Source organism: Neolamprologus brichardi, chromosome 5 (assembly GCF_056152115.1).
Source record: "Neolamprologus brichardi isolate AB-2024 chromosome 5, ASM5615211v1, whole genome shotgun sequence".
NCBI classification, from domain to species: Eukaryota; Metazoa; Chordata; class Actinopteri; order Cichliformes; family Cichlidae; genus Neolamprologus; species Neolamprologus brichardi.
In genome coordinates, this window is record NC_142108.1 from 14,119,735 (window position 1) to 14,144,842 (window position 25,108).

At 41.4% G+C, this 25,108-nt stretch overlaps 1 protein-coding gene, 1 long non-coding RNA gene and 1 pseudogene across 2 annotated transcripts; all 3 read left to right on the forward strand.

The window, feature by feature from the left end:
- Positions 1–207: 207 nt before the first annotated feature.
- On the forward strand, positions 208–1,697 carry LOC148102749 (uncharacterized; annotated as a pseudogene).
- Positions 1,698–6,582: 4,885 nt separating this feature from the next.
- Positions 6,583–8,504, forward strand: LOC148102750 (uncharacterized). The gene is made up of 4 exons (XM_087841298.1): positions 6,583–6,820; positions 6,959–7,210; positions 7,787–7,876; positions 8,047–8,504. The coding sequence occupies exons 1-4, from the start codon at positions 6,691–6,693 to the stop codon at positions 8,304–8,306; spliced, it is 732 nt and encodes a 243-aa protein (XP_087697424.1). The 5' UTR covers positions 6,583–6,690; the 3' UTR covers positions 8,307–8,504.
- An 8,869-nt stretch (positions 8,505–17,373) lies between these two features.
- LOC148102751 (uncharacterized) lies at positions 17,374–19,382 on the forward strand. The gene is made up of 4 exons (XR_015719075.1): positions 17,374–17,583; positions 18,264–18,472; positions 18,636–18,816; positions 19,177–19,382. It is a non-coding gene; the product is annotated as an uncharacterized LOC148102751 (long non-coding RNA).
- Positions 19,383–25,108: the final 5,726 nt, after the last annotated feature.

Below are 25,108 nucleotides of genomic sequence, written 5' to 3' on the forward strand. Positions count from 1 at the left end.
GGTCCTAAATAGTTACCACACGGCTTGCAGACCGTGACAGTACAAACCAGCCAACATGGACCCTGCGGCACTCGATCCGTCCGAGGAGCTCCAGGATGACATCAGCTACAACGTGGAAATTCTCCTCGGGCTGTGGCTGGAGAACCCTCCGTACGAGCTTCGCCGCACCGTTGAAAAGCGGCTACAACGGCTCTTTTCCGGCCTCCCATGGCTTTTGAAATCACTTCCTCCGACCATGCAGGCTTTTCTCCAGCACACACCTCACCTTCTCTCAGCCGCTCCTGCCTCGCTGCCCGACTCGTCGGATGTGATCCTGCCCGGCCCGTTGGAGCCGTCTGCGGGGAGGAAACGCCAATCGCGCCGCCGGCGCGCCACCCCACAGCCGGACGTTCACACTTCTAATTCGCCGGCTGTGGTGAGTGGGGACTCTTTTCCGTTTTTGGACTGTGTGACTGTTCATTCAGGGGCTGTGTTCTGTGCGGCAGATGATGGTGTGAACAGCTTGTCGCCTGCCCAGCAGCCACTGTCAGCTCAGTTAGCCGCCCAGCAGCCACTGTCAGCTCAGTTAGCCGCCCAGCAGCCACTGTCAGCTCAGTCTCCGGTGCCTCCAGTGTCACCTGTAGTTCACGCTCCAGCGCCTCCGGTGTCACCTGTGGTTCAGGCCCCAGCGCCTCCGGTGTCACCTGTGGTTCAGGCCCCTGCGCCTCCGGTGTCACCGGTAGTTCAGGCCCCAGTAGTACCAGTTTCACTCATTCACTCCATGCAGGGAGAAAGTCTTATTTCGACTCAGGGTGTTTTTCATGGTTTAGCTGCCATTGGCACAGTTTGCCGCTCCAGGGCTTCCCCAGAGGCTAGGTCTCAGTCCCCAGCTGATTCTGGACCCCTGAAGTTTAAGCAGCCACCTGAGAACTGCACCATGTCAGCGTTGCCTGGGCAGAGCCAGTGCTCAGTGCATTGCCAGTCGCCTTTGTGTCAGCTAGTAGCCTCCATGACTGCTGGCTTAGTGATGGCTTCAGCTGGAGGGTCCGAAGGACCGCTCCGGCCTTTGTCTCCTGTCTCCGCTGGAGGGTCCGAGGGACCGCCCCGGCCTTTGTCTCCTGTCTCCGCTGGGGGGTCCGAGGGACCGCCCCAGCCTTTGTCTCCTGTCTCCGCTGGAGGGTCCGAGGGACCGCCCCGGCCTTTGTCTCCCGTCTCCGCTGGAGGGTCCGAGGGACCGCCCCGGCCTTTGTCTCCTGTCTCCGCTGGAGGGTCCGAGGGACCCGTCCAGCCTGCAGCGCCTCCGGCTTCCACGCCGCCTCCGGCTTCCACGCCGCCGCCTGCAGCGCTTCCGCCTCCGGCTTCCACGCCGCCGCCTGCAGCGCTTCCGCCTCCGGCTCCCACGCCGCCTGCAGCCTCATCTTCCACGCCGCCTGCAGCCTCATCATCCACGCCGCCTGCAGCCTCATTGCCCTCGTCTGGTCCAGCTGCAGCCTCATCGCCCTCGTCTGGTCCAGCCTCATCTGGGGCTGCAGCTAACCGGCCACTTTCCTGGCCACTGGCCGGGCCCTTTCGCCGTCTTGAGCGGCCCCCAGACTCCCTTTGCCTGAGTCGCCACTGTTGCCTTCCACAAGGTCGGCCCCCTGAACCGCGTCCACGTCGGCGCCGCTGCCTTCCGCGCGGCCGGCCTCCGGACCCCCGTCGCCTGGGTCGTCGCCTGAACTGCTTCCACGTCGCCGCCGTGGCCTTCCTCGCGGCCGGCCCCCGGACCCCCTTCGTCTGAGTCGCCGCCGTTGCCTTCCGCACGGTCGGCCTCCGGACCCCCGTCACCTGGGTCGCCGCCGTTGCCGTCTGCACGGTCGGCCCCCTGTACTGTTTGGACTCCTGTGCTGTCAGCCCCCTGGCCGGCCCCCTGAACTCTTTTGTTTTGGACTGTTTTCTTGGGCTCCGGTGTATTCTTTTTTTGGTGCTGGCTCGTGTTTTGTTTTTTTTTTTTGTTTTTTTTGTTGTCCCTCTTGTGCGCCTGTTTTGTTTTGCTCCGGGCCCTCCGTCCTGGGCCCCCGCCGCCCGCCCTGGTCGGGTTGTTTTCTGTTTTTTGGTGGTTTTGTTTTCGTGTTGGGCTGTCTGGTGCCAGCCTTTGAGGGGGGGGGGGGTTACTGTCATGATCCTGGGTCCTTTTGACCCAGTGTTTTGTGTTTTCTATTAGTGATTTTGGTTCTGTTGTTCCTCCTGTTTAGTGTATTCTGTTCTGCCCATCTATTCAATTCAATTTTATTTATATAGCGCCAAATCACAACAAATATCGCCTCAAGGCGCTTCATAGATACAGAGAAAAGCCCAACAATCATATGACCCCCTATGAGCAAGCACTTTGGCGACAGTGGGAAGGAAAAACTCCCTTTTAACAGGAAGAAACCTCCGGCAGAACCAGGCTCAGGGAGGGGCGGCCATCTGCTGCGACCGGTTGGGGTGAGAGAAGGAAGACAGGATAAAAGACATGCTGTGGAAGAGAGACAGTGATTAATAACAGATATGATTCAATACAGAGAGGTCTGTTAATACATAGTGAGTGAAAAATGTGACTGGAAAGGAAAAACTCAATGCATCATGGGAATCCCCCGGCAGCATACATCTATTGCAGCATAACTAAGGGAGGATTCAGGGTCACCTGGTCCAGCCCTAACTATATGCTTTAGCAAAAAGGAAAGTTTTAAGCCTAATCTTAAAAGTAGAGATAGTGTCTGTCTCCCGAATCCAAACTGGAAGCTGGTTCCACAGAAGAGGGGCCTGAAAACTGAAGGCTCTCCCTCCCATTCTACTTTTAAATACTCTAGGAACAACAAGTAGGCCTGCAGAGCGAGAGCGAAGTGCTCTAATAGGGTAATATGGTACTACAAGGTCATTAAGATAAGATGGGGCCTGATTATTTAAGACCTTGTATGTGAGGGGCAGGATTTTGAATTCAATTCTGGATTTAACAGGAATATTCCTGTGTTAAGTCCGCGTTTCCTAGTCTGTGTCTTTGTGTGTTTGTGTTTCCTGTTTTATTGTGAAGGTCTGCGTCTTATGTGAGTGTTTTTAAGTTTGCCTCCCTAGTCTCGTCACGTTAATCGCTCCCAGCTGTGTCCCCCACCTGTGTGTAATCTCCCTGTGTTCTCTGAGTGTTTTTAAGTCGTGTCTTCTGTCTTAGTCGTTGCTGGTTCGTCTGTATTGTTTCCCCTCGGTCTCCCTGCGTTTCTCCATCCATCTCTCTGTGTATATTTTCCCCGGACCTCCCTGCATCTTTGTTCTGGTTTGTTTTGTTAGTTTGCCCAGTTTAGGTTTTCTGTTACAGCTTCACCCGCGCCATTTCTGTTGTATTTTCTTTTGTAAATAAATACTCACCTGCACCAGAGCTGCCGCTTCCGGGTCCTAAATAGTTACCACACGGCTTGCCCCGGGAGACCGTGACAGGCGTTGTTATGTTCATGTTGTGTCTACTGTGCCTTTCTGTTCCATGTTTCAGGTCCCTATGTTCTGTCTCCCCAGTCTGTTAAGTTTACATGTCTTGAGTTCCGTCAGTGTGTTTCCTGTTTTACTTTCACAGTCTGTCCTATGTTAATGTTTCTAGTTTTGCTTCCCTTGTCTCGTCCTGCCTAATTACTCCCAGCTGTGCTCTCCTCCTGTGGCTCATTCCCCCTCGTTATCCCTCAGTGTATTTAAGCCCCATGTTTCTCTTTGTAAGTGTTGCGTCCTCCCTCATAGCTGTGTGATTTTTCCCTCTGGCGCCTTGTGCTTTAGTATTCCTGGTTTAGTTTTGTATTGTTTTTCGTGTCCCACTCCACGCCAGCAATAAAGCTGAGTTTACTTTTTGTCTCTGCGAGTTTGCGTTTGGGTCCTACTCTTGCCTGCACACAGCCGTATTGTGACACTATGGTACAATGTACACAATGTATGAAAATATCTTTACTGCAGATACTACTATGGCTCTGCAGATTTTTTTCTTTTATTTTAACCTATGTTGCCTCACCTTGAGGTTGGCAAATCAGTTTTGGTGAACTATCTCAAGCAGTTTAACAGTTTCTGTTGTGCCTGTCACTATTCCCTGTCTGTTTTCTTGCCTGGTTCTTCCTGACCTTGTACTTTCTACTCACGTTCCCCTCTTTCCTCCTCTCTCCCTCTTTGGACTGACAATCATACACAAATAGATTGTATTCAATTAGATGAAAAAATTACATTAATATGAAAAAAATATATTATTAAGATCGCTAATAAAAAAAAGTCCTCTTACAGTTTACTTTCAACCAAAAGGCAAATAACCAAACCACATGAACATCTAATAAAAGATATAAATATTGAAACACTGATCCAACATTATCCTTTATTGACGGATCATTTGTTCTTACACTTTTACCTGAATGTTGTTCCTGGGTTTAATATCGGCACATGCACATATGACAAAATAACCAACTTCTCTCATTCCATTTCAAACAGGACAGTGGCAACAACAGTAGGCTACGGACAAGTTTTAGATTTTAAATAGGCTGCATAAATTTCAGTGGGAGCAACAGGACGGTCAAATGTTGCTGATTTTACTACAGAGCAGGACTGATTGTAGGGTAGCAAACATCGTCGGAAAACACGTTTTCAACACTGCAGGTTACCTGGGTGTAATGTTTCTCAGCTAAAAGGAAACATGGTCTGACTCCTACCTAAATATATAAAGAGCAACTGAAGGTTAAATGCAGTTAACATGTCCTGTTTTAAGCCAGGCACTTACACCTCCGCTCCGCTGCATCTAAGCTACCTTCGCTCTGGCAGCAAGGGGCTAGAGCCAGAGTAGGGGAGAGGCGTGTGACAGCAAAGAAATGATTGCTCAAATATAAGTTACCTTACTTTTTCTATGAAGTTTATATGTTTGTAAAAAATAAAGTAAATCATCTGCTCTAAACAGGTTTAAATAGATTCAAGTTTCCTTATATAATTGTCTTGAAAACATGTTTTTGGGGTGTTTTGCAAAACTGTGAGTTTCCTCAGTTACCCACTTTTTCACTTCACTTAAAAAAACTTGCAGATCTGGCATATTGATCTCAGGTTTGATAGCGTATCTGTGGACAGTCAGCTTAAAGAAGAATTTGCAAAGTTCATTGTATTTATTTAAGATAATTTTTGACAGTCACAGCTGTGGCACATAAATTATTTTTATAAGACATTTATCACAGACTATAGACTGACAGGACTACAAGAAACACCTTTTAGTTATTGTTCCTTTTTAGTCGTCTAAAAAAATGTTAATATAAAAGCATAGGTTTATCTGTTTTAAAGACACAGATAATTTAAGACACAATTACACAAGTATATTTCAAGAAGACATTGTAAGCAAACATTTAGGGGCTGTCGTTTCACATGTTGCTCCTCCTATCAAGCGTTAGAGTCACCTTCCAGGTTTCCAGGTCACTTACTCAGTATATGTACTTGGACTGTACAATACATTACATTACAATACATTAAAAATCTTTATTTCTAGACATATAGCACTGACTGGAGTTCATAATTTGAAGCATTAAAAGTCGGATTCTGTAACAAAAAAATAAATGATTGTGATTGTTGATTTCTTGCTAGTTATTAACTTTTACCATTGCATTTACCATCATTGCAGCTTCTGATGATTTCTTTGATTTTAATATTTGTCCAGAGCTTCATCTATAATAACTGTAAGGTTAACAGTACTCTTGTCTGAATTATCTCTGTGTTTATGTGTGTGTGAGGGAAGACTCTCTAACAGAGTCCCAAAAGTCCAACACATGTTATCCTGTTTTTAGAGACATAATTTGTGCAGCATATACAGAATCTAACCAAACATTAAAGGATTATTCAGGCTTCTAATCTCTCTAATTTATTGTGTTTTACAATGATGGACATGGTCGTCCATACAGAAGATAATCAGTATTAAGACATCAGTCACAGCTGAATTTCTTTTTAATCTTGCATTAGTCCCACTTGTCCAGCAGATGTCCTTGTTATGTCTTCTGCACATCTTGCTTGTTTGTACGTCTCAACCATGCTTTGACCAGATCTCTACAGCCTTAAACAACAAATAATAGTAATAAAATAATATCTAAACCACAGAGAGGAGTATACACTAGAGCAGGAGTGTCGAACTCCAGACCTTGAGGGCCGGTGTCCTGCAAGTTTTAAATATCACCCTGGGTCAACACACCTGAAACAAATGATTAGTTCATTATCAGGCTTCTGGAGAACTTCAAGACATGTTGGCTGTATCCCAATTCAGGGTCTGCAGCCTTAAAGTACGCAGCCTTAGCGGTCCACAAGTGCCGCGTACTCAAAGACCACTAACGGTGTGTTCACACCGAACGCGATGGACGCGAATAGAGCGTCAGGTTTACATGTAAAGTCAATGGAAAAGCGCGATGACGCGCGATTGCGGGTCCCGCGAAAATTCGGAAGCAGATTTGCGTCGCGAAAACGCCAAAACGCGTGAAACGCGCGTCAGTGTAGCGCGTCTGGCGCGTTTGACTCGCGAATAAAACCACGCGCGTCAGTTTTTGTGTTGCATTTTGTGCATACGCGCGTTCCGCGTCTACCGCTCAAGTTGGAAAAATCTGAACTCCAGCGTCAAATCGCGCCGCGACAACCAATCAGGAGCCTGGTGACGTGGCTCTGACCTAGGTCAAAGGGGCAGATCCAGCCAAAGCCCTTCATTCTTCATTCAGTATGGAGGAAAAGCTTATCAGTGCCGTGGCTAATCACCCGGAGCTATACGATGCTAGCTACTACTTTTACCGAGACAGGAATAAAAAGGACCTAGCTTGGAGACACATAAGTGAGGAGATCGGGCAACCTGGTAAGTTCATTCCTTCTTTTTAATTTTCAGACTGACCCGATGAACCCGCGCAAAAGCTAGCAAGCCCGCCTACTGTCCCGCTATTTTCCCACTGATGTACAAATACCTTTCCGCTAACAAGATAATGCGTTTATTCAGAGGACATCTGCAGGAGAAAGTGGAAGAGCCTCAGGGACACGTATAATAAGGAGAAGAAGGCAGAGAAGGAGAAGAGGAGTGGGTCTGCAGCAGGATCGGGGAGAAAATGGAAGTTCTTCGCGGTCATGGGGTTTCTGGACCCCTTCCTCACCCCGCGGGAGACTAGCGGAAATATGGTGCGGACCGTGGAGAACTTCTCCCCCGAGGACCAGGGACAGCCCGAAGAGGCAGCAGGGGAGTGTCAGTCAGAAGGTATGTTTACATTGAGTTAATGTAGGCAGTTAATTTATGCGTGTTGTCATACAGGAACATATTTTGTTTATTAATAAACAGTATACAGTAGTCCCGCTGTTCATCCGTCACTGCCTCGCCTTTTCGTTGATTTTTTTTATTGCACCGTACAGCTTTCAACAATGCGCATTGCATTCTGCAGCCCAAATGACAAATCTCCTCCGTGTTGTGTCTCCTGCGCTTGCCAAACTTATCATGTTTGGTTTTGATAACCATCATGTCCAATAGAAAAAAACAGCACAAAAACACTCATAACTATGACCCTCATTCGGAAATACACACCTGCACCGGGAGCAAAAAAGGCGCACAAAAGTGGCGCCGCAGACGGAGAAAAAGCGCGGCATAATACTTTTACGTTTTAAAATCGACAAAGGTTTTCACTTTGAGAATCAACTTGTGAGAACTGTGACTACTGTTCATGTGCTGCAATAAATGAGAGACCACTGTATATAATAATAAGTATATAAGTATATAATAATATAATATTCTCTATGACTATTGTCTTCAACCTGTTAACATTTAATATTGTCTTCATAGAGTCAAGTAATCATGCAGCAGAGTCCTCCCCTGTCTCTTCTCCTGGCTCTCCAGTCCCTGGTCCCTCAGCTCCTGCTGCTGCACCCACAGGTATGAACATCAAGCACTGACAGCTTTTTACTCGCTTGAATTCCCTTGTGATCACCTTTACTAAATATCTACAACCAATCTGTTTATATCCTGTTTTTTTCAATTTTGAAAATGAAAATCTAGTAGCAGCCTTCTCATTACTTTGTGTTGTTTTGTGCTGTGTTTTACAGGCCCACAGAGGAGGACAGCTCGAAGGCGGGCGAGGGACGGGTCCCAGGACGGTCCATCGGCGGTGGAGCTGGCCATCCTGGAGTCCCTAAAGAGGCCACGCCCGTCTCCAACTGAACATTTCCTCCTCGGCCTTGTTCCTGCTCTGGAGAGCATGCCGCCTCAGACACGAGAATTCGTGAAATTTCAAATTTATAAATTAGTTTTTGAAAACAGCACAGCTGTGTTAAATTTGGAAACATTGGACCCTAATGATCAGTAGTTTTCTGATGAGGCAGCAGCTCTCCAGGGCAGAAACAATGTTCTTATTTTTCTCCTCCTCCTCCCTGAGGCTCTTCCACTCCAAGCTGGGTCCTTTTTATTCCTGTCTCTCTGTAAATAGTTAAATTTCATATATTTATGATAAATGTTTTTGTTAATGAATTTATATTTTTTCAAATAAACATTTATAATGACAAAATGTCTCTGTTCTACTACACAGCAAATATTGGCACCCGACTTGACACAAGTAGAATTTATTTCATATTATACTAATGACAAAACATACTAATACAGTGGGATGCAAAAGTTTGGGCAACATTGTGAAAAGTAATTATTTTCTTGTACAAATCATTGGTTGTCACAATAAAAATAGTCAGTTAAATATATCATATAGGAGACACACAGTGATATTTGAGAAGTGAAATGCAGTTTACAGAAAGTGTGCAATAAGTGTTTAAATCAAGCAGGTGCATAAATTGGCGACACAAAAAAAGAGAAATGAAATAAATATTTAGTGTATATCAATGTGTGTGTCTCCTATATGATATATTTAACTGACATTTTTCATTGTAACAGCGATTCATACAGGAAAATAATGACTATTAATAAGGTTGCCCAAACTGTTGCACCACACTGTATATAGGAACATAGTGAAGACAAGTTACTTAAGAGAGTAAAAAGAGGTTAGTTTATTTTGGAGTAGAGCTCCATTTATTAAGAAAAATTTAAAAAGACAGGAACACTCTTTAGAGGTTTGTGGGTGGCTCTTAAAAGAGCCGTTGTGGGGAAGTCACTCGGACTTCAAACAGGCTACTCCTTTGGTTGCCAAGACACAGCTCCCTCCACCGAGAAGTGAGCCATGAATTTCTCCCTCACCAGGACAGCCTCTCTGGAGGAGTTGTTTGCTGGCAAGGAACCTGGACAAAATTGTTTAAAATGAGTATTATGTGTACTGCAGTTACAAAATACATTATTGAAATTACAAAATTACAAATTACAAAACATAAATCTTACATAAAACATTTTGTAATTATAAGGATAATTACATGATATATATTAGATATAATCTAAAACAGTCTGCGGGGATTATATACAAATATTCAACTATCCCAGAATTAAACCAGGTCTAAATAAAAAGGAGTGAGTATCACTACAAAGGTTAACTCAGTGGTCCTAATGCTACAGTTTGATATCAGCAAACACCGAGCGCATACATTGATATGACACCACAGCCATGCTATCATTGCAAACACTGATAACAGCATAAATCGAATTAAATCGGGACTTGATGAGACCTTCTGAGTATCACTAGAAATATTATAAACAGTCGTCTCTGTACCACAGTTTGCTATCAGTAAAAACCGAGAGCATTCACTGTTAGCATAGCACATCCACGTTAGCAGTGTATAAATGGATAGTTTAGCATATATTAGCACAGGTATCAATAAAGGACTACCATATTAAATACTTTTACTAACCTCAGGCAGATGGACAGGCGCTCTGCAGGTGGGATTGAGCGCCTGTAGTTGGTGTCTAGGCGGGCGATTCTGGGACCGACGCGGGAAAGCAGGTCCTCAAACTGGCCGAGTGAAAGACGGTGATATCGCTGAAATCGGCCGTCATCCAGGCGCAGCTCCTGGAGCAAATGGTGAAACTCACCAAACTGCTCACGCCTCTGGAGGACCTGATGGACCCAGGTACGGCGAGGACGTCTTGTACGCCGCTGCTCTGCTCTCCACAGTATATAGAGAAGGGAGACTCTCTCTTCAAGCGCTAACTCGACAGCTGCCATCTTGCAAAGATACCGGTCTGGCACAACTTCCTCCCACATCCCTCCCACATTTCCGGTTCACGCGCGTCAAAATATAATATTTTGACGCGCGATGGATTTTTCTTGGACACGCGTTGAGGCGCGAATGTGCACGCGTCAAATTAGGGGCGTTTGGGGCGTTTTTGTTCGCGTCCATCGCGTTCGGTGTGAACACACCGTAAGGCCGGAAGTGAGAGGCTTGTGAAATGGGACGTCTAGCCTCCGTTACTAGGCAACCCGATTGCTAGGCAACCCGGTTGCTAGGCGGTTGCTAGGCTAGGCGGTTGCCAGGCAACCCGGTCGCTAGGCAACGTTTCATACAGCTTTGTTTGACAGAAATGAAGGACAAAATCTTTTGTTCATTTGTGACTGTGAAATCATGATTATTGGGCTTCACTTCTGTACTGAACAGTCATTTAATGAATAACTGGCTTGGTTCAGAATTAATTGTGCGTGCGTACACTGTAAACCCGAATGTTCAAAGTAATTAAATAGATTAAGTAGTGTATACTCAAAGTCTTTAAAAAGTTCTGTTAACTTAAATATGTCAAGTTCGTGTAACATGTTCTTCTTTTTGAGTAAACGAAACTAATAATTTTTGATTGAATTGAACTATTTCTATATTAAGTAAGCATCACTTAAAATCATAACTTAAGCACAACGTAACACAGTTAAGTTAGGACATATAAGAATGGTAAAGTTCTGTTATTTTTGTTGTTTCAAGTAGGTAGGATTTAATAATAAACTTAATTTATGTAGCACATGCTAAAATACAATGATGCTTTTTAATTGTTCATCAGTTTATGCCTTTGGATCTCTCTGTTCCAGCTTCAAGAATTAAGACCGAGTCAAGGAAGAGAACTGGGGATGTGATAAAGATACCAGGTAATTCATTTTGTTTGTGAATTCTTCTACCAATCACCGCTCTCGCTCTCTCTCGAGTTGTCTTAAAAACCCCTAAAAAACCAAACTTTCCCCAAGGAAAGGATCCTTCAAGCCTTGACCAGTTGAGGCAAGCAATTGTTGAAGAAGTCAAGAAGGCTGAGAAGAACCTGCCCCTCATTAGAAAGTTGATGGAGACCACATTTCCCCTGCGCAGACAAACCATAGTGATGTCCTGCCCGCCACTGAAGGAGCTCTTGGACCTCTGGCCTGCTCTAAAAATGGAGTCTGAGGTAATATGGATCAGCTCTCTTTAAAATGAAAATTGTAATTCTTACTCATGTGGCAGCTTTTTGCTGCTTTATAAAGGTGTGCGAGATTCTTCAAATTGAACTGTATTGTCCTTCTGCTGTAGTTGTATGCAGAGTTTCAGCGGATTACAAATCAGAACCTGCCCAATACATTCTACGCTGGACTTGACCGCCATCTTCCTCGACTGATGACCTATTAGTCCACTTTGTGTTTGCTATTTGTCTGACTGTATTAAAGGTGTGAACAGGTTATTTGTGGACATATGTTCTGATTTGACTGTTGTTGTTGTTGTTGTTGAGTAAACTCACCAGTATATACAATTCTGTTTTTATCTGGCAATAGGAAATACATGATATCCACACCAAGCACACTACCGTTCTCCACGCCCTTCCTGTCTATCTGCGTGAGGTTGTCTCTGGATTTTTCAGAACCTGCACTGTGAGTGTCCTTAAGTATCTAACAGATACTACTGTGTATATAAACAGTGCATCAAAGTACAAACATGTATTTGGATGCACTGTTTGGACTTACCTTTGTTTAGTCTACCCATACGGTTTCCATGTGTGGTCTTTTCTGTCTCCTCACTACGAATGAACTGAATTGGTGTTTTGTTGAAAGTGATAAGATGTTTAGTAAAACATTTTCCTATGTATTTCCTTTAGCTTAGTTTAAGTCTATCTCACACCACTTGATTCTCTGGTGAATTAGCTGATTTATGTGTGCAGAACATGGATCTTCTGTTTTTCACCTCTTACAGTGAGACCCAGGTCTCCCTTGTAAAAGAGGTATTGGATCTCAACGGGAGTTGGTAAAATGAGAAATTATATGTCGTTTGTTGTATTTCTTGGGTTAGATTGTGATTAGTATCTCTTTTTCATTCATTCAGGACGAATCTGATGAGTTGGAGCTTGATGGTGTTGAAGTGGCCCTCTTCACTGTCATCAGTGACCATGACACGACAAGTCCAGTTCACTACCAACCTGTGAAAATCTCTGTCGTCACTGAAAGTGATGCCATGGTCAGTCTCCCCAGATTTGGTGAAGCCTTCCTGGTAATGTTTGGACTGATCTATGCACTTCACCTCAGCTACCTCAAAGCCCTGACCAACACTTTAGAATTTACTCAAAAGATTTTACTTGGTCTAGAAAGTGGTAAACTGTCACCCAGGTTACAGACCCTCAAGAATGACTTGGTTATGTAGGAACTCATCTGAAAGAAGGATGCAGGGTGAAGCATTATAAAAGGCTAGTTCAAAGTTCTCTCCTTTTATCTAAATAATGCCTCAAAACGTTATTGCATTACTCTACAGGTGTTCAGCCAATAGGTCCAAACTATACAACGTGCCTTTGTTCTCATTAACATAATGCAAAGCAACACTAATGTTTTGTATTTGTATGTTTTAATGTTTTTCGTAATACTATTTCTAAAACATTGTGGGCTGCGCAAGATGACCCAAATTTCACTGTTTGATACTGGTTAATGTAAAACAAATAGCATTGTAATTCACTCAAATTGCTGCCCTGTTGCCTTATTCAGATATTAGCCAGAGAGCCAAAAGCACATTTTGATATTATTTATTATTATTTGGCATTATTTTTTATTACTGACAGTCTGACTAAACAATTTTTGGTCTACTTATTTTAATTTATAAATGCTTTTGTTAATTATTTTTAATTTATTTAATATTTTTTTAAAAAATGTATTTAATTTCAACATAATGTGCTAAAAGGGAGCAGGCAAGATACTGTTCAATGGCAGATGTTTATGACTTTTGCATATTAAGTTACCGATACTCAGTGTAATTGAGGCAATCAATTGCCTCAAAAATTTTAAGTTTTGGGTCACATGTTTTTAAGTATCAAGTAATCAACATATTTGACTAACGTGTACTTAAAATAATGACAACACAAACTAATAAACATTTGAGTGTTGTTAACATAAAAAATGTTGTGGTTGTGTATTTATTTTTTATAAGTTCTGTGAACTTATTCCTTTGAATTTGTAAACTTGAAACTTTCAGTCATATTAACTGCAAATATTTGAGTTGACCATTCTCAAAAGATACAAGTACCATGTAATCCAAACTTTTGTGTTCTGGAAAAATTTGACTTTTGAGTTGATCAACTTTAAAAAAAAATTTTGAGTTCTGGTAACTTATTCGGGTTTACAGTGTACTCAAAGACTACTAAGGCCGGAAGTGAGAGGCTTGTGAAATGGGACGTCTAGGCTCCGTTGCTAGGCAACCCGATTGCTAGGCAACCCGATTGCTAGGCAACCCGGTTGCTATGCGGTTGCTAGGCAACCTGGTTGCTAGCGGTTGCTAGGCAACCTGGTTGCTAGGCGGTTGCTAGGCTAGGCGGTTGCCAGGCAACCCGGTCGCTAGGCAACCCGGTTGCTAGGCAACGTTTCATACAGCTTTGTTTGACAGAAATGAAGGACAAAATCTTTTGTTCATTTGTGACTGTGAAATCATGATTATTGGGCTTCACTTCTGTACTGAACAGTCATTTAATGAATAACTGGCTTGGTTCAGAATTAATTGTGCGTGTGTCAAAAAAAATCAACACACTGCTTCAGAAGCACTGTGTCGAAGCTTGATTCGTTTGGCCAGAGTCACGTGATCAGTGACGTCCGAAGCTTCATTTAGAACCTAACTGCTTCGGTGTCTGATTCACTGGTTTATAAGGAAGTGAATCATTTGCGGGATTTGTGGAGTGTTTTGATGGTGACAGATAGCAAACCACTGATATTTATACTGAGAGATTTGGAGCGAGCGAGGAATAGAAGAGTTTCTGTCATGTGGGAGTATTTTGAGTTGATTTTGGTCAATCGGGTAGGTTTTCCAGCTTTGTGTTCTTGTTGTTTGCCTTTGTATTTTGCGTGTTTAATTTATCTGAAAATGGGAAAAACTTAAAATGTCAAAAATCTGCTTTTTAAAATATAAATATAATTAAATAACTTTAGAAAGACTCCCATTTGACTCTTTACATTTAATGTTATAAAAAATATTTTTTATTTTTTAAATAATCTTAAACTGTTAGTCTGCAAAATGTGCAGCAATTTAATTTATTTATCCTCTTTAGCTGATAGTTTGTGAGGCCCAGGTAGACTGTATAACTGCATCTCTACCAGTTTTTCTGCACTCCAGGCTCTTCTGTTCCATGTGAGGGGATTTTCCTTAAGGCAGGAGAAATTATCTCCATGAAAAGAAACAGGTTCGGCCATCGCACAGTGGAACAAATTTTCTTCTTAAATAAAGGTTTAAAAGGGTTACCTTAAATGCATCATGTTGTAATTTGCAAGTTCATAAGCATTTTCAAGCATAGGCCTGACCTGTCTCCCCATTGGGATGTTTGTGTATTGTATGTACAGTCGGCAAGGTCTGTCATCTCGGTTGTGGGCAAAAGACCTGCAACTGACAAATAAAGGCTATCTCATCATCTCATTTTCCCTTTCCAGTTCACAATCAATTCTACCCCCAGGTCAAAAATATGTATAGGAAAATTTCCCTAATATAATATTATTTATAAATATACCCCTCCGGCAATTAACTGAAGTACATGGAGGCGGGACCTCACAGCAGAAGCATACTCCATAATGTGTTGTACCAGGGGCGATTCTAGGATCAGAGCTTTGGGGGGGCTGAGCACCCAGAGAGCTGCCCAGCCAGGCAAGATGGCTTTACTCGTCACGATGAGACTTCTTCCCTGTCTCTGTCAGTCCCTGCATCCTTAAATGTCTCCAGTTGTCCCTAGTTCCCTCTGACTGTCTCCTTGGTGCATTTATGATGAATGATGATCATAGTGAGTAAGAAGTAAACTGAGCGCATTTCTTGGACAGAGATTCACTTTTAATGTGTATGTATAATACAATACAGATATATAAAAATACACTCCAAAAATAGAGTCCTTGAAATGTACAAATCTAGAAAATATTGATAAAAAATTATAAAAATGGAGGCAACTTTGCCTATGTGTCATGATTCTGGGTCTTTTGACCCAGCGTTTTAAGTTTGAGTTTATTTTGTTCATTAGGTTATCTAAGTTCATTTGTTTATTAGATTGCCCTTGTGTGTCCAACCCCTGTTAAGTCTCCCTTGTCCTTCATGTGCTTCATGTCTGTGTTTCTTATGTTGTTATGTTTGCGTTTCATTATGTTTCCCATTTTATTTTGAAAGAGGTCCTGTGTTCCTGCTTTTTTTTTTACTCTTCCCCCGTGGCGTTGTTATGTTCATGTTGTGTCTACTGTGCCTTTCTGTTCCATGTTTCAGGTCCCTACGTTTTGTCTCCCCAGTCTGTTAAGTTTACATGTCTTGAGTTCCGTCAGTGTGTTTCCTGTTTTACTTTCACACCACTCCACGCCAGCAATAAAGCTGAGTTTACTTTTTGTCTCTGCGAGTTTGCGTTTGGGTCCTACTCTTGCCTGCACACAGCCGTATTGTGACACTATGGTACAATGTACACAATGTATGAAAAGATCTTTACTGCAGATACTACTATGGCTCTGCAGATTTTTTTCTTTTATTTTAACCTATTTTTGTTTGACAGCTACGTTCTGTTGTTCCAGGTGGCAGCATTACGGTTGCCATGGTTACATGGTGACGCTTTCTCTCTGCGTGTTTCCTGGGTGAGAGAGGACTTTTTGTTGTTGTTGTGCTAAGCTAATAGGCAGAATGCTACAGGTATAGCTCTAAAGAATGTAGCATCATAGGCAGTGTAGTCCGTGCTGCAGGGAGAATGGACTGCCCTACACGTTATGTGTCTGTGAGCGAGGGAGGGAGAAAAAGGAAAAGTACAAGCTGTCATCGAGCAAAAACGGGAGCTGGAAGCATGTAAATATAATAACCACTGCAGCCAAGAAGAGTGCCTGACGAGCCCAGTTGTAAGTAAGCTATTAAGACTTGACTGTACACCGTGTTCGTGTTTTCCTCCAAAAACAATAAGTTCCGTTGGAGCAGCCTTTAAACGCCTCTCTCTGTCTCTCGCTAGCAAAGTTGACCCAGACAACAAAGTAAAGCTAGTTTTCGGCTACGAGCCCGACACAGAACCCACCATATTAGCCAGAGGTCCCTTTACTACGGTTTGGAGCCGCGGACCTTCAGTAACAGTAATAAATCACAGCAATAGTACATTCATGTAGTTGTAAACAGCATGATAATATATTAAGTAGAGATGGACCGATCCGATATTAGGTATCAGTCCGATACTGACCCAAATTCCTGGATCGGATATCGGCGAGAAATAAAAAATGTAATCCGATCCATTAAATATCAAAAAAGCACCTCACAAAACTTGCTACAAGGCGTAACCCGGCTCATAACCGTAGCACTTGCAGCAGTGTGCATCACGTGATAGAGCGGTTGCGTGCTACCAAACCAGCATTTCATCTCCGAGGAAGTTTTCCCAGAGAGAAGTAAAGCAAGTGTGTAAGTTCATCTCTGAATGTTTGTAAAGCATTCCCGCGTTAAGATTAACAACCAATATATAGAGGGACTGCCTCTCTCTCTCTCTCTCTTTCTCTCCTGCTCCTACTTCAAACGTGAAACTGATCAATGATCAGCTGATCGGCTTTTCTGTCGCGAGTCCGTCTCTCTTGTTTGTTTTTGGCCCACTTTGTACCAGAAAGAGGAAACCAGCAGCTAAACAACAGCAGCACGTTTAAGCTTGATAATCTGCTGTTAGAATTTATTTAATATTACTTTCTACACCAGGATCGTTTTCTACGCAGCTGACGGCTGGTAACTGTGCAGGGGCGGATCTAGCAAAGTTTAGCCAGGGGGGCCGATAGGGCATGAACAGGGAAAAGGGGGCACAAAGACATACTTTTCTTTCTTATTCTCATTTAAAATGTCTAGCTTTTAATAAATAATTATCTGACTCTTACACCCAAAGTTTTAATCTGATGTAAAAAATATATATAAGTCCATTACTATATATAGTAACTGTTAATTCTAATATACCCTAGTAAGCTATAGTACCCCAGATAGCAAGGAAACATTGAACAGATGTTGATTTTCCATCTGAACCATCAGAATCGTCAGGGTTGAAATGTCAACACAAATCCAATGTTGAAACAACACTGAAATACTGATGAAACCGCTTACAGCTGCTACCACTTGGACTATTCCATAGCCCCCCCTCTCACAGTGGTACATCCCTTCAGGTAACCATTGTCTTGTACAGTAGAGCGGGACATTAGATTTACTCTCAGCGGAATTGACCGGAGAAGGCATCAGTTCATGCACTGCACTGGCCTGCACCACGATTAATATAAGGTAAGAATGAATGACTTTTGTTCTATTCGTTATTTCCACGGTTGCATTTGAATAACAGTAAAAAAACAAACAAACTTGTTAATGTAAAGTTTCGGACAAAATGTGGGAGCCCGAAATTGTGTCTACTTTCATCTTACAATCCGGCAACAAATAAACTGCACTGCGAACAAAGTCAACAAAGAAAACATTTTCGTTTCATACTTTTCCGTTATATTCTCTTACAAAGCTAGCTAGCTAGCTGTAACGCTTCGAGGGTTCCTTTGTTCTTGCCGTCGCCTCGGCGCTTGACCCAGACTTTCGCTCTGTAGTTGCTTTTTAGCATAGTACTACAAAAAATTGTAAATCTGTGATATATGATTGATAAACGTAAAGGTAACTGTATAAATGTGTTCAATGACTTTGTTACTTTTAATGATTGGAGAGCACCCGCTTCGATTCGGACTCAATTCAAACTTTACGTTGCACGCTCACCTAACTTTACGTTGCACGCTCACCTAACTTTACGTTGCACGCTCACCTAACTTTACGATGCACGCTCACCTAACTTTACGATGCACGCTCACCTACCTTGCGTTTGCACCTTTTGTCCACACGTAAACTGCGTTTTATTATTTATATATTCGTTTTTCGCCTCTCACTGCTTAAGCCATTAATCTTTCTGGAATTGTTTTTTTAAACAGATGCGACCTCACAAAAGATATTAGCTATGCTGTCAGACCTGACGACAGCTGTTAACGAACTCCGTGAGGAGGTCAGAGCCATCCGCCGTCCCTGCTGCAATGAATCGGTAGATGCTGGGGTTCTGCCTCTGGATTTGCCCTTGCACAACATTGAGGAGCTAAACAATGCAGAGGCAGCTTTTCAATCATAAGAGGCAAATAAGGCAATGGTAAGTATATAAAGGTTATGTACACTTTGTAACTATAAAGTGTAATAGCTGTCAGATGTGATTTAAATACATAACAACGGCCTGTTGATTAAACACACAAGCACTTGCATACACATTTAAGACATGAGACACGCTAATTCCATCTCTTAAAATGTGTCTATAGGTGAGACGCTTTGCCTTGATTGGAGGGACCACACTGGAGGTGCGAGTCCGCCGTGTAATGGCTTATGCCATTACAAACGAGCTGGCCTCGGTACTCAACTGGGCAGGGAAAAAAACCAAGGACCAGACAAAGCAAAAAATGGCATTTAAAGATACAGCGCTCTGCAAATGCATATATGGTGGTAAGTTTTACAGTTTTTTTGCTATATTACTTTGTCTTTCTTAATAACAAGACTTTCATGTCCGGTTAATCTGGAGATGGAGTCTTTGGTCTTTGGCTTGTTTAGTCCTCGAGTTGTAGTTGTACAGCCCGAGGACCCCATGTTTATTTTGTTTTAAAGGATACACGGCACACCATGCTAAGACTTATCACTTATCACAGCTCATAGCTCTTTGGGAATCAAATGCGGCAGTTTGCAGATTTACGCCTGGTGACTTTCATGTTTATCAGCCTAGGAGTTTACATACTGAAGACAATTAACAAGAGCTTATTCATGTGCTCTAATTCACTTTTTTTGTTTGTGTGTGTATTTTTTTCCTAGATGGCCTGACGCAGCAGTTAGGGGCAAACTCTATGTCCAAGTTTGTCTTTGCACAAGCAGTGCAGAAATGGCTCCGATACGCCCCAGATCGTATGGGTATGGGTGGTGCAGGACGCACATCATGTATCCCCATCCCAGAGTAAAAAATTACAAACTTCTGTGAAACATATAAATGTAAATAGGAAACTGTCTTTTAATAAAGTATTTAGCAAACGAAACACGCCTATTGACCTTTTTTTGTTTATTTTTTTTCTCTGTTACATCACATGCAATGCTTTCTTATTTTAGGATATTAATATTGACATGATACATTGTGAGACATTTGTTGTTGTTTTTTTTTTATAAAGGGTGTCCAATTTGAGGAATAAGTACAATTATGTGTTTAGGTGGTTTAAGTATTGATGGAAACATGCAGTAGTTTAGTATTGGTTAAAATACCTATAAAGAAAGATAGATTTCCAGTCATGATTTAACTGTTGTTTTAATAAAAAGCAACTGTGCGAAAGAGGTGGAAAATCAACACCATAGCTCAACAGTGTTTCAATATCAGAATCTGACATTGTTTCAATGTCAGGTTTCAACATTGATTCAACATCAAAACCTGACGTTGTTTCAACATTAAAAAAGGGTGCAAGAGTGACGTTAGGTCAACGTCACACTTCAACGTTGATTCAATGACGTCGCCTGATATTGACTCAACGTTGTTTCAATGTTTCCTTGCTATCTGGGACTTTTTCCTTTGGGAAGGTACCATCTGTGCAGTCTGCAATTTTGTTGAAGAAAGATGTTGAATCTATTTAATTATTCTTGAAAAATAATTTATTTCTGTGCATTTTCCTCCCTGCATCAAATTAAATTTAATTACATCGATTAAGCAACATGAGGTGGGGGGTGTGGGTGGTTCCCTATTTTTTTTTGCTGGGAGTTTGCAACCCTATTAGTTAGGTTGCTTAATATTTCTGCTAAGTACTCTTTAAAATATCAGAATAGGAAGGATGGAGCAGGTTTAATTTTATTAGATTGATATGTGTTGCTGAAATATGAAATATTTTAGGCGCAGTGTATTTTTTACATACAGGTATAACAGAATAGCTTTTTATTGATTAAAAAACACACTATATCGGATTCATATCGGTATCGGCAGATATCCAAATTTATGATGTCGGTATCAATATCGGACATAAAAAAGTGGTATCGTGCCATCTCTAATATTAAGTAATCCAAAGTATTCAGAATACGTTACTCTCATTGAGTAACATAACAGAATACGTTACAGAATACATTTTGGGGCATGTATTCTGTATTCTGTAATGGAATACATTTTAAAAGTAACCTTCCCAACACTGTTGCTAGGCAACCTGGTTGCTAGGCGGTTGCTAGGCAACCTGGTTGCTAGGCAGTTGCTAGGCTAGGCGGTTGCCAGGCAACCCGGTCGCTAGGCAACCCGGTCGCTAGGCAACCCGGTTGCTAGGCAACGTTTCATACAGCTTTGTTTGACAGAAGTGAAGGACAAAATCTTTTGTTCATTTGTGACTGTGAAATCATGATTATTGGGCTTCACTTCTGTACTGAACAGTCATTTAATGAATAACTGGCTTGGTTCAGAATTAATTGTGCGTGTGTCAAAAAAAATCAACACACTGCTTCAGAAGCACTGTGTCGAAGCTTGATTCGTTTGGCCAGAGTCACGTGATCAGTGACGTCCGAAGCTTCATTTAGAACCTAACTGCTTCGGTGTCTGATTCACTGGTTTATAAGGAAGTGAATCATTTGCGGGATTTGTGGAGTGTTTTGATGGTGACAGATAGCAAACCACTGATATTTATACTGAGAGATTTGGAGCGAGCGAGGAATAGAAGAGTTTCTGTCATGTGGGAGTATTTTGAGTTGATTTTGGTCAATCGGGTAGGTTTTCCAGCTTTGTGTTCTTGTTGTTTGCCTTTGTATTTTGCGTGTTTAATTTATCTGAAAATGGGAAAAACTTAAAATGTCAAAAATCTGCTTTTTAAAATATAAATATAATTAAATAACTTTAGAAAGACTCCCATTTGACTCTTTACATTTAATGTTATAAAAAAATATTTTTTATTTTTTAAATAATCTTAAACTGTTAGTCTGCAAAATGTGCAGCAATTTAATTTATTTATCCTCTTTAGCTGATAGTTTGTGAGGCCCAGGTAGACTGTATAACTGCATCTCTACCAGTTTTTCTGCACTCCAGGCTCTTCTGTTCCATGTGAGGGGATTTTCCTTAAGGCAGGAGAAATTATCTCCATGAAAAGAAACAGGTTCGGCCATCGCACAGTGGAACAAATTTTCTTCTTAAATAAAGGTTTAAAAGGGTTACCTTAAATGCATCATGTTGTAATTTGCAAGTTCATAAGCATTTTCAAGCATAGGCCTGACCTGTCTCCCCAATGGGATGTTTGTGTATTGTATGTACAGTCGGCAAGGTCTGTCATCTCGGTTGTGGGCAAAAGACCTGCAACTGACAAATAAAGGCTATCTCATCATCTCATTTTCCCTTTCCAGTTCACAATCAATTCTACCCCCAGGTCAAAAATATGTATAGGAAAATTTCCCTAATATAATATTATTTATAAATATACCCCTCCGGCGATTAACTGAAGTACATGGAGGCGGGACCTCACAGCAGAAGCATACTCCATAATGTGTTGTACCAGGGGCGATTCTAGGATCAGAGCTTTGGGGGGGCTGAGCACCCAGAGAGCTGCTCAGCCAGGCAAGATGGCTTTACTCGTCACGATGAGACTTCTTCCCTGTCTCTGTCAGTCCCTGCATCCTTAAATGTCTCCAGTTGTCCCTAGTTCCCTCTGACTGTCTCCTTGGTGCATTTATGATGAATGATGATCATAGTGAGTAAGATGTAAACTGAGCTCATTTCTTGGACAGAGATTCACTTTTAATGTGTATGTATAATACAATACAGATATATAAAAATACACTCCAAAAATAGAGTCCTTGAAATGTACAAATCTAGAAAATATTGATAAAAAATTATAAAAATGGAGGCAACTTTGCCTATGTGTCATGATTCTGGGTCTTTTGACCCAGCGTTTTAAGTTTGAGTTTATTTTGTTCATTAGGTTATCTAAGTTCATTTGTTTATTAGATTGCCCTTGTGTGTCCAATCCCTGTTAAGTCTCCCTTGTCCTTCATGTGCTTCATGTCTGTGTTTCTTATGTTGTCATGTTTGCGTTTCATTATGTTTCCCATTTTATTTTGAAAGAGGTCCTGTGTTCCTGCATTTTTTTTTACTCTTCCCCTGTGGCGTTGTTATGTTCATGTTGTGTCTACTGTGCCTTTCTGTTCCATGTTTCAGGTCCCTATGTTCTGTCTCCCCAGTCTGTTAAGTTTACATGTCTTGAGTTCCGTCAGTGTGTTTCCTGTTTTACTTTCACACCACTCCACGCCAGCAATAAAGCTGAGTTTACTTTTTGTCTCTGCGAGTTTGGGTCCTACTCTTGCCTGCACACAGCCGTATTGTGACACTATGGTACAATGTACACAATGTATGAAAAGATCTTTACTGCAGATACTACTATGGCTCTGCAGATTTTTTTCTTTTATTTTAACCTATGTTGCCTCACCTTGAGGTTGGCAAATCAGTTTTGGTGAACTATCTCAAACAGTTTAACAGTTTCTGTTGTGCCTGTCACTATTCCCTGTGTGTTTTCTTACCTGGTTCTTCCTGACCTTGTACTTTCTCCTCATGTTCCCCTCTTTCCTCCTCTCTCCCTCTTTGGACTGACAATCATACACAAATAGATTGTATTCAATTAGATGAAAAAATTACATTAATATGAAAAAAATATATTATTAAGATCACTAATAAAAAAAAGTCCTCTTACAGTTTACTTTCAACCAAAAGGCAAATAACCAAACCACATGAACATCTAATAAAAGATATAAATATTGAAACACTGATCCAACATTATCCTTTATTGACGGATCATTTGTTCTTACACTTTTACCTGAATGTTGTTCCTGGGTTTAATATCGGCACATGCACATATGACAAAATAACCAACTTCTCTCATTCCATTTCAAACAGGACAGTGGCAACAACAGTAGGCTACGGACAAGTTTTAGATTTTAAATAGGCTGCATAAATTTCAGTGGGAGCAACAGGACGGTCAAATGTTGCTGATTTTACTACAGAGCAGGACTGATTGTAGGGCAGCAAACATCGTCGGAAAACACGTTTTCAACACTGCAGGTTACCTGGGTGTAATGTTTCTCAGCTAAAAGGAAACATGGTCTGACTCCTACCTAAATATATAAAGAGCAACTGAAGGTTAAATGCAGTTAACATGTCCTGTTTTAAGCCAGGCACTTACACCTCCGCTCCGCTGCGTCTAAGCTACCTTCGCTCTGGCAGCAAGGGGCTAGAGCCAGAGTAGGGGAGAGGCGTGTGACAGCAAAGAAATGATTGCTCAAATATAAGTTACCTTACTTTTTCTATGAAGTTTATATGTTTGTAAAAAATAAAGTAAATCATCTGCTCTAAACAGGTTTAAATAGACTCAAGTTTCCTTTTATAATTTTCTTGAAAACATGTTTTTGGGGTGTTTTGCAAAACTTTGAGTTTCCTCAGTTACCCACTTTTTCACTTCACTTTAAAAAACTTGCAGATCTGGCATATTGATCTCAGGTTTGATAGTGTATCTGTGGACAGTCAGCTTAAAGAAGAATTTGCAAAGTTCATTGTATTTATTTAAGATAATTTTTGACAGTCACAGCTGTGGCACATAAATTATTTTTATAAGACATTTATCACAGACTATAGACTGACAGGACTACGAGAAACACCTTTTAGTTATTGTTCCTTTTTAGTCGTCTAAAAAAATGTTAATATAAAAGCATAGGTTTATCTGTTTTAAAGACACAGATAATTTAAGACACAATTACACAAGTATATTTCAAGAAGACATTGTAAGCAAACATTTAGGGGCTGTCGTTTCACATGTTGCTCCTCCTATCAAGCGTTAGAGTCACCTTCCAGGTTTCCAGGTCACTTACTCAGTATATGTACTTGGACTTAACAATACATTACATTACAATACATTAAAAATGTTTATTTCTAGACATATAGCACTGACTGGAGTTCATAATTTGAAGCATTAAAAGTCGGATTCTGTAACAAAAAAATAAATGATTGTGATTGTTGATTTCTTGCTAGTTATTAACTTTTACCATTGCATTTACCATCATTGCAGCTTCTGATGATTTCTTTGATTTTAATATTTGTCCAGAGCTTCATCTATAATAACTGTAAGGTTAACAGTACTCTTGTCTGAATTATCTCTGTGTTTATGTGTGTGTGAGGGAAGACTCTCTAACAGAGTCCCAAAAGTCCAACACATGTTATCCTGTTTTTAGAGACATAATTTGTGCAGCATATACAGAATCTAACCAAACATTAAAGGATTATTCAGGCTTCTAATCTCTCTAATTTATTGTGTTTTACAATGATGGACATGGTCGTCCATACAGAAGATAATCAGTATTAAGACATCAGTCACAGCTGAATTTCTTTTTAATCTTGCATTAGTCCCACTTGTCCAGCAGATGTCCTTGTTATGTCTTCTGCACATCTTGCTTGTTTGTACGTCTCAACCATGCTTTGACCAGATCATTCAGCCTTCCTTCTTTTATTTAAAACTATGAACCATTTAATCCAGTAGACCATCTTGTAGTGGCGTTATTGCAGCCTTCAACGTGTCATTTTCAGATGGTTGTTTGTTCTGCTTTTTTTCCCCCTTTAGCTTGTGTCACTTTGTGGCTGTATCTTCATCTCCCTGTTTTAATTTTGATGCTGTTTGCAGTCATTAAAATCTCCTTTTTGTTTTTTTGTTTTTTTAATTTTTTTTTGCATCTAACATTTCCAGCTCTAAATGTTAACTAGAAA

Coding starts and splice junctions, on each gene's coding strand:
- LOC148102750 (XM_087841298.1), top strand. CDS start 6,691: ATGGAGGAAAAGCTTATCAGTGCCGTGGCTAATCACCCGGAGCTATAC. Junction 7,211..7,786: donor AGGGGAGTGTCAGTCAGAAG/GTATGTTTACAT, acceptor TTGTCTTCATAG/AGTCAAGTAATCATGCAGCA. Junction 7,877..8,046: donor TCCTGCTGCTGCACCCACAG/GTATGAACATCA, acceptor TGTGTTTTACAG/GCCCACAGAGGAGGACAGCT.